The sequence below is a fragment of the Takifugu rubripes genome, chromosome 9 (genome assembly GCF_901000725.2).
Source record: "Takifugu rubripes chromosome 9, fTakRub1.2, whole genome shotgun sequence".
Classification (NCBI taxonomy): domain Eukaryota; kingdom Metazoa; phylum Chordata; class Actinopteri; order Tetraodontiformes; family Tetraodontidae; genus Takifugu; species Takifugu rubripes.
In genome coordinates this window covers 7,116,129-7,129,484 of record NC_042293.1, presented here as the reverse complement: position 1 = coordinate 7,129,484, position 13,356 = coordinate 7,116,129, and the positions used below count along the sequence as shown (strand labels likewise).

At 44.0% G+C, this 13,356-nt stretch overlaps 1 protein-coding gene across 1 annotated transcript in view; it reads right to left on the bottom strand.

Annotated features, from left to right (window-relative positions):
- itpr2 (inositol 1,4,5-trisphosphate receptor, type 2) overlaps nucleotides 1–11,832 on the bottom strand; it is a 37,855-nt gene extending 26,023 nt beyond the window's left edge. The window contains exons 1-21 of the mRNA XM_011607153.2: nucleotides 11,183–11,832; nucleotides 8,363–8,433; nucleotides 7,997–8,115; nucleotides 7,804–7,890; nucleotides 6,814–6,972; nucleotides 6,036–6,134; nucleotides 5,874–5,957; nucleotides 5,634–5,780; nucleotides 4,806–4,901; nucleotides 4,468–4,512; nucleotides 3,444–3,595; nucleotides 3,251–3,350; nucleotides 2,997–3,157; nucleotides 2,781–2,922; nucleotides 2,528–2,686; nucleotides 1,679–1,851; nucleotides 1,348–1,467; nucleotides 947–1,129; nucleotides 609–860; nucleotides 393–540; nucleotides 163–310 (exon numbers count right to left, since the gene is read on the bottom strand). Coding sequence (XP_011605455.1) covers nucleotides 163–310; nucleotides 393–540; nucleotides 609–860; nucleotides 947–1,129; nucleotides 1,348–1,467; nucleotides 1,679–1,851; nucleotides 2,528–2,686; nucleotides 2,781–2,922; nucleotides 2,997–3,157; nucleotides 3,251–3,350; nucleotides 3,444–3,595; nucleotides 4,468–4,512; nucleotides 4,806–4,901; nucleotides 5,634–5,780; nucleotides 5,874–5,957; nucleotides 6,036–6,134; nucleotides 6,814–6,972; nucleotides 7,804–7,890; nucleotides 7,997–8,115; nucleotides 8,363–8,433; nucleotides 11,183–11,274 — 2,737 coding nt within the window. The 5' untranslated portion in view covers nucleotides 11,275–11,832. The remainder of the gene's footprint in view (nucleotides 1–162; nucleotides 311–392; nucleotides 541–608; nucleotides 861–946; nucleotides 1,130–1,347; nucleotides 1,468–1,678; nucleotides 1,852–2,527; nucleotides 2,687–2,780; nucleotides 2,923–2,996; nucleotides 3,158–3,250; nucleotides 3,351–3,443; nucleotides 3,596–4,467; nucleotides 4,513–4,805; nucleotides 4,902–5,633; nucleotides 5,781–5,873; nucleotides 5,958–6,035; nucleotides 6,135–6,813; nucleotides 6,973–7,803; nucleotides 7,891–7,996; nucleotides 8,116–8,362; nucleotides 8,434–11,182) is intronic.
- Between the last annotated feature and the right edge of the window lie 1,524 nt (nucleotides 11,833–13,356).

Genomic DNA, 13,356 nt, shown 5'->3' with positions numbered 1-13,356 from the left:
TAAAATAAGTATTATTAGAAGTATTACTTTGGTCTTCCGTACATCGATTTATTTAAAGTAATTTAAATTGAAATCTTTCATTGCTTCTAACAAGTGCTACATTAAATCATAGCTGAGAGGTTGAGAAATGATGGAGTAGTTTGTATATAGTGTAACACTGACCAGCTTCTGGACTCTTGTTAAGCTTGTTAATGAAGCTGAGTGGGTGCTGCACAATATCGAGAATTGCCAGGAGAGTGCGTGTGAGACGGAGAAGCTCGCTGAAACTATAGAAACCAAAGTAGACCAGATTACGAGCCAGATTCACCACCTGTAGGAGAGGAGTGAAACAAACAAACCAGTGATGAAGCATCTTTGAGACAAAAGAAGGCTGCACAAATCTTTGATTTTACCTCTAGGGTGAGTTCGTTTTTGTCTTTGTCCCCAAACGGAAAAGGCTGACTGACCACATCTGTGAGATATTCCTCGACAAATTCCATGGTGGGCGCGAACTTCCTCTTCATCTCCTCTGTTGACGTGTCGGTGGACTCGTACTCGAACCTGCAGCAAAATCAAACCAGTCACCTCTGGCATATAAAATCCACACTGTCACATGGGTCAACACCCACTCTTGCACTGTGATTTTGGAGGGGATCTCGGTCCAGAGGCGTGCGTATCGAACCGGCACTACAGATTCCTGCGGGTCCCGGTCCACGTGCATGTGTAACATGAGGCGACAGAAGGAGGCACGGAGATTGTAGGGTAGGCAGTCATCAAACATGCAGCGCAGGATTAGATCCACAGGCAGCTGGCAGGAGATCTGGTTGATAGCAAGGTATTGGCGGTCCAGACACATTTTGGCAAACAGGTTTAGCTGGTACCTACAAAACAGGGGGAAAAAAATGGATTTTTTTGTGTTTGTTCATCAAAAGTCACACAGACAACAGTGCTATATTTTTGCCATCACCTGTAATAGGTGACGATGTCTACATCCATCTTATGGGTGCCTTTAGCATCCTGAGCCAGGTGGCGGATGGATTTCCCATGAGGCTCCTTGTGGCTGTCAATCCAGTAGAGCCATACCTCCTCTTCCTCCACCTCCTCCTGCAGCAGAGAGGACTCCAGGGTGGTCTCCGTGCTAGAGATCAGCCTGCAAGGGTGTGTGTGCACGGGGTGGGGTGGGGTGGGGGGGGTGTTATGATGGCAGGATGGCAGCACAAACCAGTTATTGCGGAAAACCTGCTGTGCTGTTTTTTTTATGTTTATGGCTGATACAATGTGTAAACATATTTAAAAATGAATGGAATGATAAATGGCAGGAAGAACTCGGACACTTTAAAGACACCAGGAGCAAGCAGTGTGACTCACTTGGTTTGGATGAGGATGTCTGCGTTGGTGGGGTTCAGTATAAATTTACAGATAAGCTCCTGTGTCACGGGTATTGCAGTCTTGTTAGACACGCACAGATCAGAGAGATAATCCAGAAATCTGCATGAAAACAGACAGCAGACATCAAATTAAACACACATGACGAATACAGCAGAGAAACACATCGCTGACGTCTGTATCAGAGCACGAGTGTAAGATACCACATACAATAATCCCCCCCAAACAGTGACAATATGGCAACGCTGTGACAAATCTGACAACGTGGGTTAAGTCTTTCATTATTTTCTCCCGTCGGGCCTCCAAGTCTCACCTGGGCTCTCGGTTACGCCTCAGTAGGTTGACAAAAGTCTCGATCTCTCTGGCCGTGATGTGTTTTTCCAGCAGCTTGCGGTTGTTGTGCAGCAGCGCAGTGATTGTATCCTCTGCCAGGATCTCGTACCCGATCTGAGACTGCATGATCGTGAACTTTTTGGCTATATATTCCTGCATGGCACAAGAAACATTTGATTGCAATCACCCTGATTACTTACTGTGGTGGTGCCTTTTATTATATAACATTTTCCTCATAGATAGGAAGAATAAAATCAACTTTAGTCCTCAATGTTGCGTTACATGTGCAGTTAATTTGTGAGACTGCATAACAATTAAAACCCTGAATTCTACGCAACCAATGATTCCCCAAATCTAAAATCAGCTAGTAAATGTAACCCTGCAGAAACGTGGACACAGATGTGCTTAAGTGCATGTTAGATCTCTTTATTCTCTCAGGTCAGTGCTCGGCTCACTTAACTCCTCATTAATTAAAGGACTACGTGTTCTAAAATGTCAAAGTCCACAAAACCTTATTAAGGGGTCTAATAAAAGGAGGACACCTCTTTTCTAATCCACACAACAGCGGATTAGTTTGCGCCCTTGCCTCGGTAACCATGAAAATAATGCAACATGGCGGTGGCAGGGTTATACCATAATCCATTGGTATTTATGACAATAGTAAACCTCAATCAGCATTACTTCCATTATTTCACCTAATTAAACTGATTAAAATTAAACTACCACTTGGTTGTCAGAATGAAAGGTATCATCACGTGGTCCATAAAGCGGGTCGATGGTGCAACAAGTCAGACTTTGAGTGTTGATTTGACAGAGACGGGAAACCTGCCTGGTTCTTGCGATAGTCTTGTTGGGAGTGGCGCAGGACCCTGTAGCAGAGTCTCAGCATGTACTTGAAGTGAGCATAGCGCTGGTCTCCCAGATCCTCCAGCCTCAGTATTGGACCATCACCCTGATCTGTGAATGGAGCCTTCAGAATACCAAAGATCTGGAGAGACAGAACGGACGGTCGGCGATGAATATATCAATGAGAGTCCTTTACAAAGATAGAAGGACAAACATGTGTTTGTTTTCGTGCTGACCTGGGCAAGGATGTTCTGCTCCCTCATGAGTTTCTGTCTCTCCCGGTTAGGCATAGACGTGACCACAGACAGAACGTCCTGGCCATTGTTTGGCACCACACACACAAAGAAGACCAGATCCTCAAGGAGTTTTGTCACGAACCTGACCAAAATTCAAAGAACGGCACGTGAAATATTAAAGCTCGCCAATCGCCCTGCGTCGCCGTGCCTCCATACCTCCTCTCATTCTGTGTGATGGTGCCGTATTGAAGCTTCCTCACGGTGGACTCCAAAACCTTGTTGGCATCGTTGGCAAAATCCAAGTCTCTGACCTCCGACAGAGGCACAGACACGATAGCAAAGGCTTCCTTGTCCTCTTTCGCGGGACATGTGCCAATCTATTAAGACACAAAAACAGCTGTTTGCCCAAGTGGTGGACCAGCATCTGATTTATTCACACCTTGTGTGAGCAGTCCGGGGCAGATACAGACCTTCAGCATAACTGGACGTTCCTCCTCTGCATCGATGGGAACGTTGGTGCTCGTAACCCAGGTGTTGGTGCACAGGTGCCGTAGTCTCACATAGGAGTTTCTGCAGTAAGATCATTTCATTAATACTGTAACTATAGTTTATAGTACCTGGCACCCAGGTCAGTCACAGGTGGCGACAGGAACGAGGGCTGACCTGGGTACCAGACAGTCTGCCCTCTGCAAGGTGGTGGCGTCCAGTTCAAAGAGCGAGGCGATGTCATTCCCATGGGGAACAGAAACCAGGGTGAAGGTGATCTTCTCTGCTGCCAGATGCTTCCTCTTGGAGAATACAACATCCGTCTCATTCTGCAGGTCGCATGAAACCAAAGAAGACACACAATAATGCACAACCACGCAAATGTCTGCCCAGGTTTTAAGACATCAACATCACTAGTGAACATATCGAGCATCAATAACATTCAGAGCCTGAATTTATCAAATTGACTGGACTATTTACAATAAATAGCAACTGGGACCTTACTATTGATAAAAGTCTATAATTGATGACAGGTGGATGTTAGTCACGTTACACTCCAGCAGCCTCTCACACTAATCAGGCATCACATTACACAGAAGCATAGTCTTAGCAGCATTACTGTGTGTGTGAAGTGTTAGACACTGCAGTATGTAGGCTGGTACAGTCTCGGCTCTGCAGATGCAGCAGATGATGGTGAGGGGTTAATTTCTCCCACTGTTCTCTGCATGTCAATGGGAAGCTCCCCAGAGCTGCTTCCACACCTCAGCTTCTCGATCCTCCCACTCAACTCTCTGCTCCGCTGGTGACTCACCACACCAGCTCAGCACGGGCGAGCGGAGCACAGCAGACAGCACGTCTGCCTCCCCTCCATCCCTTCGCGGGGCGCCCCCGCCCCACACCCAGACGTTATGTAAGGAGCCCCCTGTGTGTCTGAAACTCTGCATGTGCATGAGAATGTGTGAGTGTACAAGTACTTTGAATGTGAGACAACTTGAGGTGTTGTGTAACCAAAATGAGCAGAAAGAAGTTAAAGAAAAGTTAAAGAGAGAACAAGAGCTACCGCCAACACAGCCCATACCGACACTAAATACTGACAGCCTCGGACATTTATGAGCTAAAGCTGAAAACTATTTGTTGCATGAAGAGAATTGTGAGACATTAATGGTTTTTATAGCCACGTGCACTGGCCTGACAGACTCACCTCTCCTTTAGGCTCTAATGTGTTGTCTTTGAATTCAGGATTCACCTGCAGAGAATCCAAATGGTCAGTGACAACCATGTAAAAGGCGCTCTCTATCACAGATCTAAACTAGTGGACAGCAACAATGTCTGATACTTTTCATATCAATGGGAATAGTGCCACCTACAGTGCATCTCTGATAATCCAAACAGCTGTGCTTGTTGAGAACAAGCTCAAAGTAAGAAACCTTGATGGAATAGTCATCTGTGCAAGCTACTTTTCATTACTCAAAAACAGTAACAGTAAAGCTGAACAAGGGATGAAGCCTTTAGCCTTGCAAAGTTAAGAGCAAGTCTCACCTCGGCCGCCAGATAATTCCCAGTTGCCAGATGTTTGAAGCGGAAGAGGCTGTTCCATTGGCCGGCGCCACCTCTGCAGGGGTCATAATGCACAACCTAAGGCAGTGACACAAAATGGAGAGCAAGACACACTTCAGCTTTCTTCAGCAGGTTTACATTTGTCATTCAGAACTATTTACACGAAAAACATGCTTGACGGCTTTTGTTGTGATTATGTGTGATATTGCAGAAATTGACTTAAACAGCCGAGTGTGGCTCCATCTCCAGCATTTGGAAGCTTATCTTGTCACTAAATGCTAGAGAGATCTGCTAAAGAGAGACAACCGCCACTTTGTTTTTGAGGAAGAAATACTTACAATAGGATTGACAACAGTCAGAATATAATTACCAATTAAAGACATAAAAGAAATAAAGAATTAAACAGAAATAAGGAAATAAAATCATGAACAAGAGTCACTATAACAAGGCAAAATATGATGACTGAATAAAAGAATCAAGGATTTGCCGTGTTTCAGGATTGAGAGTTCAAGGTGCTGCCTTGGCCTCCAGCTATGATTCCAATCGAGTGTCTGGGACACTTGCTGGATGACCAAATCAAATTCACGGAGGATCCCACTCAGAATATATATTCCTAAATTGTTGTTTTGGAACACTTGCTTGTTGAGCCAAACCTTGTAGCTGATGAGTGACTATTTGGTCCCAGACAAATGAAATTGCCTCATGGTCAGACCAGACTGAGTTATGCTCATTAGTCTCTGGATGGGAGACTGTTCTGAGTAAATACTTTTAAAAAGAAAATGATCTTATCAGCTTATCTGTTGGCTTTACCTCAACCTCCCAGAGGGCCTTGGAGCTGGTGGCAGAAGTGGCAGATTGCCGCAAGGTGGTTCTGAGAAAGACATGCTGCTGCCTCCTGTACTCGTCACAGGTGAGAAACTTCTCTTGCTCGGCATGAAACAGCCTCACAACGTCTCCCTGACAAAAATAAATAAATAAATAAATATTTTTAAAAAGTCATTCGTGCATGATATGGCCGTGCAGTTGACATAAAATAATGAAGACATGCACCCCTTTCAGGATATCTTCCTTGTAGTCGCTAAACTTCATGAACAATGTGACCTTCCAGCTGGTGTTGCAGTTCACAGCATTGACCTGCAGCAGGAAGCACAAAAGTCAAACACAACATAAAAATTAGAGCTGGAACCCACATTTATGGTATGCAGTCCTCACCTCTTTGCAGCCCAGGTTGTCCAGAAGCTCGATGTTACTGGCATGAAGAGGCTGCCCTGCGTTCACTGGCATCAGGACCACCTTGTCTCCAACAACCACCTTCACCCCAAACACCAGACAGTTACAAAACAAACACACGGCTTTATGAGCGTCAAGCTGTGTTTAAAGCCACAGGTGTCCATGCATGACGTTTACCTAAGATATGCAAACATCCCTCTATTTAAAATAAGGTGCCATGTGCGACAGAAGCAGGCGTTCTCATAGGAAACATGACAGTTCAGACTATTATGAGTTGACACTGAATGCACACAGAGATATGGTGAAAAGTGCACAGCAGTTACTGTATCAATGCTCGCACAGCACAAACTCCCCAGGTTCTCAAAATCTAAACCAGGTCTCTAGATCTCTAAGCAGGACAAGAAAACATCATTTCAGAACTCAGTGACGTATACATATGCAGTGGGATACAGCACAGAGAATGTTAGAACAGATGGAATGATTTCAAAATGAACCATAACAAGCCTCCATGCAATGCTAAGGCTGCTTCTTCCATGCTTTATTGTGAAATTCTGTGTCTGACAGGATTAGGCATGCACAATTAAGAGCAATACCTTTGACCATAGGAAGCTAAAGCCAAAGGGGAAGGACAAAATCAGAAATGTTACTGGAACAGGAGGAAGAAAGAACCGTCAGTATCCGGGATAAAATGGACAGCTGGAACATTTGTATCAGAGACAGACGTTGATGTCAAGTCTGTGTAGAAATGAGGGGAGCCTACATTATCTCCTTCACTGCGGAGCTTCCAGAAAGGCTGGATGTAGAACCAGGAACCTTCATTCCCGGCCGAGTCCAAAGACACACGCATGGCGTTCTTCTCCAGGAGAGCGGGGAGGCGTTTGTTGACAGTCAGAAACTTGTTACTCTTGATGTGAAGAAGCTGAGACAGATGACAAAAACACCTTTAGAAGAGCGATAATAATAATGAGGAGAGAAGTGCTGGACGAGAAGAACAAGAACAGGCTTATTTATTTTTCTATTACAAAAATGTCAATTTGAAAACCAATTTGACACCAATAACTGGTAACACAAAATCAACACTCCGAAACTGGCTCGGTTTCATCATAGTGAGAAATAGTTGCAGGCTGCCAAAGCCTTTTTTGCAGGAAAAACCTGTTTAGCAAGAAGGTTTATGTGGATCTGTCAGAAGTCAACAAGAACAGACTTAACAAAGAAAACTGTTTAACTGATCTAGAGAACAACCAGAATGTTTAATGTGCTTTCTCAGCAAAATTGTCCAAACATGGCATCTGAAAGTCAATTTGTTACTAAAGCTGTAAAGTAAATAAACCTAAAAATTCATATTGGAGCACAGAGCAGCTGGTGCACTGTCCTCCACTGTGTGAGGAAAGACTCCTTATTCACTCAAACTCACGCTTACACCGACATTTAATTCAACGGGACCAAAGGAACAAATGCAGACACAATGTCCTGATTTGATTTTTTTTTTTTTTTTTTAAAAGGGCTGAATTGGGAGGATGTTTGTATTAGTTTTTTGAGGTTTCTAATCATCGACATCAGCAGATGAAAAAAGAGCTATTTGTCCTGATGCAGTTCGGCAAGTCAAATGTGACATTGTTGGCTCTGAGAAAACTTCCAGAGGTATTTGGGACGGCATTGACACAACCTTGGTAAACAGGAAAACAAAGCTCTGGACGCCAGATTATCTGGCTGGAGCGCCGTTTGCTGAGGCAGGATGGAGGTGCTGTACCTGGATGACGTTGCTGTATTTGACCACGTCACCCAGCAGCTTCTTGTTTTCCGATTCATTCTGTTTCTGCTCCAACTCTGCTGCATGCTGTAAAAAAAAAGAAAAAAAAAGAAAAAGGAATCTATGACAGTTTCGGTGGGGGGGTAATAATGCTGCAGGAGCTGTTGAGGGAGATGACATTCAATACGGTTACCTGTAACTTCTTAAACAGGTCTCCCTGTGTGTTGCTGTTTCCTTGTTTCCCCTGTTTTGCCTTCCAGAATTGCTTTTGGGCTGAGTATCTACTCATGGGACACACCTTGAAGAGGCAATCTAGATAGGAGGAATTTGGGCACAGGGGAGTTTTGAACAGGTTCAAAGGAGGTGATTCTGCATTTATTAGCCTAAATTGTGTTTACCTACCACAGGTTGAATTTAAATAAATAAAAGCTTCAGGAAAACCTGACATTTGCATGACTAAAAACTAAATGCAAAGCATCTTGTCAATATTAACAGTCTAAATAGATATGGGTGCCAGTGTTTGTGTGGATTATCTTTAGCGGATGTATACCGTACGCACCTCTGAACTTTTTAGGCGGGTTGGCCAGGTCTCCGGTATCGGGCTGGACCACACATCTGTCATCAACAAGCCTGCAGGAATCAAAAATGGTGCCCTGTAAACTGCTGCAGTTCATTATTTATGAAAAAACAATGTATGTAGCAAATGTATGCAAATCAGCCAAACTGCAGTGTGGTATCAGTCTAATGAATACCGATTTGAATACACAGTTTCAAACCACACTTTTTCTCAGCAGCCGACTGGTGGCCATTTGTGGGTTGAAAGGCAACACCAACATGGGTGTCACCTCTGTCATGCCTTTACAACACTCTGACCGATGCTCCAAACATCTCCAAATCTGATCACTGAAAAGAAGAATTTAAATCCAGGGTGGGAATGACAATATGGGCTTTGAGATCTCCATAATCCCTGAAGACTGATCTTGTCTCAACTGTTTATTTAAGAATATGTAGGCGTGCAACAGACCACTGCCACCATAAAAATCCTTTGGTTTGCATGCATGGTCAATTACACTAGCAGAGTGTTCATCCAGTTTCTAATGGCCTTGTTTCCAATTTTGAGGCTCTGATGTTTATTAGAAATTCCAGACAAGGCAGAGAAATTTACAAAATCAAGAGCAAATCAGCCTCGCTCATGTATATTAATGATGTTTGTACCCTGTAGAAGGTGACACAGTGTTTGTTGGCCATTTATAATTTTAAATTGTGTGGAAATGTACACTGTGACACTGGTTTTAGGTTTCTACATAAAAAAAAATCCAAGTCATCCCATTCCGTTAATCCCATTTGCTCCCAAGGGTGACATTCACAAGTGCGTCCATTCATCCTGTCCACTGAGGAGAAACATAATGCCGGGCACAATTCCTCCAATTCATACAGAGCTGGCAGCTTCAGCGGGCCGAGCCATTGTGCCACTGCTCTTCATCAGTGTCAATCCATCTCCTGGGTAATGGTTCCCCCATCTCAGCCGTAGGCCCAACCAGGAAGTGCTGAACGGCTAAATCAGGAAGGCTATCTGGAAAGGTCCATAAATAAGTAACCTTGGAGCTGCAGAGAGCTAGTAGGTGATTTCATAGAGACAGGGTTTAAAGTGACTAGAGTTTGCTCTGCAACCCAGTTAAACATGAACTAATGATAAATCTACCGTGCTGGACACAAGCAAGCTAATTTTAGCTCCACTGCCATCGCAACAATCCAGAAGGTTCCACACTGTTGTATATCTGCAGCTGTTGGTACCTTAAAACCAGAGACTCATTTGTAGGAAGAGCTCAGCTGTGCAAATGAATTTACAGTGTTGATGAAATGTGGGACTCAATCGGATGGAACCCTTCCTTGGAGACATAAAGGTCATTGCACACGATTGAGCATGTGCAATGTGAGGCATGTGAGAAACTTGCCGATTTGATATGAGCAAAAACGAGCTTTGTAACCTGGGTGTTAAATGAGGTTAAGCCATGCTAACAGGTTCTGGGGATCAGGGTGCTTCCTTTCACATACTTTAGATACTGTAGCTTTGAGCGCTGGAACCATTCTCGTCCCTGTCAAGCATGACTCAATGAGTTGCTGATAAGCGTTTTGCTGCTTTATTTCACAACTCACAACCCCCCTCTGCACTTTGGTATTTTGAAAATGTGCAGCTCCTGCCTGCCTTCACATTGGCACAGACCTCTGGATTTGTTTTTTGTTAAAAAGAAACAGGATGTGTGTATTCCTACAGAGAGGGAGCCGCGCCGCTTGCAAACCAAGCAATGCGTGAAGGCCAGAACACATTCTGTCTGGATCTTTCACATGAAAAGCACCTGAAGAAGGTCTCAGCAGAGGACTAACCTGATTGCTGGAGTGAATTTTTGGCAGATAAAGTAAGGTTTAATGCTGAAAAAATGAAGATGTGGGTGGGGCAGCCTCATTCCGTAGGGCCAGCCAGGCCTTACACGCTTATCCAGCAGGCTCAAAGTAACAGTGCACCCGGAACCAAGGAGCCATTTCTCCCCTCCAGAAGTACACACACTAGACACATTTTTGCACCACCGTGTTGAGAATGACACAATGTAAAGCAAAATCCATCACACCTACACCACAAAAACATTACAGTGCTGGAATGAAGAGTGACGGACCATATTTGGACAATGAAAAACTCACTTTAAAGCAAAACTGCTGAATAAAGGAAGAATCATCTGGAAACAAAGCAGGTTTTTACACAATCTGGCCTGCATTAGAGCCTCTTAAAACTTGGGTTCCACATAAAATCAGCAATATTTCCCATGGATGTCTGAGCAATAAAACCCAAGAGATCATGACCATCCACTCAAAACAACTTAAAACTCTGTATATGTGCAGTTGGGGTGAAGGTGTTTGTTTTCCACAGCTCGGAAACCTTTGTCTTTAATAATCTACTTGGCAGTTTGCCTGAGCGCTTCAGAGGGAGAGAGCAGTGAGAAGCATGCAAATGTGTCACAACTTGCTCTCCAAACTCCAGATATCCCACCATGACGTCCATTATAACGACATCACTAACATCCCGGTAGATCCTCTCGGTGACCCCGGGCGGGACCTAAAACTAGGGGCCAAAAACGCACATATTTGCTTGTGTACCTGCGTTTTGCATTCCTGTTGTATTTGCGTACAATTTCCTGTAAAGCAGCGTTTTTGCGCGCTGACGGGCCTTGGCCACAAGACGTGCGCGTCAGACCCGAGCCTCCCGTGGTGAGCACATTTACGTGAAAAAACGTGCACCAGTGTGGCACGGTGAAGGTTAAAAGACGTGACATTTCTTCCATATGTAGAGCCCAGCGGGCAGAAAAGTGAGAGACGCGCAACTTACCCCAAAGTGCTGATGAAGCCATTGACCGAGCCTTCCGCGTACAGAGACACGATGTCTCCGATGTGAAGGAAACTGGATTTGTGCTCTGACATTTTCACCGACTTGTGCGTTTGTCCAGATTCCCCATTTAAAAGCGAGCGGTAGACGACTTCTCTTCGACTGATCCAAACGTCCCTCCTCCAGTTTAGCAGCACTCCCTCAATCCGCCGTCATTCCTCCAGCTCTACATTCTGTCTTCTCTGCAACCTGAATATTTAAGGGTGCATAAAATCACTTCTGCTTAAGTATTATTATTATTATTGTTATTATTAAAGCGCCGCCTGTTCAAGACTTATTCAACTTCTTCCTGTATGCCGGAGCGGAGAGAGTTCTTCTTCACATCCACTTCTGGGGGAGGAGACTGCTGCTGTCAGAACTGTGGGCTTCCCTTCCTTCCCTGGCAGGTTTTTGCTTTTATGCACTGAAGACCATCGAAAAGGCACATGACCCCCCCGCAGCGACGCAGGTGAGCCTCCAAGGAAGACTCTCCAACGATGACTGGAGTCTGGATGCCACTTTTGTAATATTGGACAAACTATCAGTGAAAGCAGCCATTAGACTGTTTGAGTAAGCAAAACATGTAAAAAACCAAATAACTCAACAAGGATTCAATTAAAAAAGTAAAATGTTTTACGGGTGTTTAATTGGGATTGGAAAATGTTTCATATAACTGAGCAAACCGTGTTTTTTTTAAATAAATAAAAAAAATCATTATATAAAAAGGTGTAACGTGTAAATGTAAATCATTCGGTGATCACTGATCACTGATTTGATCACCGAATATAAAGATATGTGAAGGCACCTTTCAACAGTCATCCAACACAGGCTGGGACCAGAAATCACACAACAATAAGTAGCAACATGGGAAATGATAGTTGTAGATCAGCAATTCTCTAAAGACCACAGATTAATTCATGATGTGACGGGGGAGCATGAAGACTACAAACGCTGTGTGTGTGTGTGTGTGTGTGTGTGTGTGTGTGTGTGTGTGTGTGTGTGTGTGTGTGTGTGTGTGTGTGTGTGTGAGGGGTACGTTTAAGTGGTCAAAACAGGAATTTAAGTCATCCTGGGAAAATTTAAAAAAATAAATAAATTAACTGAAGCAGATCCACAGATTTTCCCCATTGTTGCTTTATATTTTTCAAATGTTGATTATATACTTATAGAAATAAAAGGCAGCATCCAAGTCTTAACAAAAGCCAGTTTCTACTTTCCTGATCAGATGCCCCTTTACTTTAGTTCTACCAGACAGCCTCTCTGAGGATATACTAATTTACTAAAACTGACGAAAGTGAAGCAGAAGAAATGCGCGTGTCAGCCCTTAGGATAACTTCAATTCTAAGTTTTTGTATATGCCTGTGTTGCAAGAATGAGTGTGTTTTTTTAAAAGATGTGTCAAAAATGTAGAATTCTTTTGTTTCTGTTTTAATATCGCTGTTTTATGTTTCATTTGTACAGCCAAACATTTATTTATGGGGCGATAAGAAAAATATCCGATATAATTGATTGCACCTGGAACTCAAAACGGAACCAGACTGAAGGGGGATAAAGGGTTGATGCATTAGACGCTCCACTAGGTGTCAGAGTCAGCTATGCCATGAAGCGATCCAGTTATTGAGCGCCCCTTAGTGGCCAATTCAACAAAACAACTGCCTGAACTGCGGCTCTCACTTTGTCAAACGCAAATAGGCAAGAAACACGATTCCCACTGTGGCCCCAGGGCCGCAGGTGACACACACACTTCAACAGGTAAACCCCCCCCCCCGCACACACACATAAACACACAAACACCTGCACTTGTGGACACACCTCTGCTTCCAAATCTGCGACACCGTCACGCAGAAAGGGCGAAAAAACAAAAGCCTCTATGCACAGGGGGAAAGGCTGCAAATACCAACTTGATAAGTCATAAAAATCTTTAAAAATAATTTTCTTTTTATTGACCAATAAGGAAATGTAGATTTTACTGAACTAGGTGTGTGTGTGTGTGTGTGTGTGTGTGTGTGTGTGTGTGTGTGTGTGTGTGTGTGTGCGTGTGTGTGTGTGTGTGAGAAAGAGAGAGAGAGTATCGTTACCAGCGGTGTAGTCACGTCGCTGCTTTTGTCCTCGTGCGCGGCTCCGCCCCTCTCGCTCCC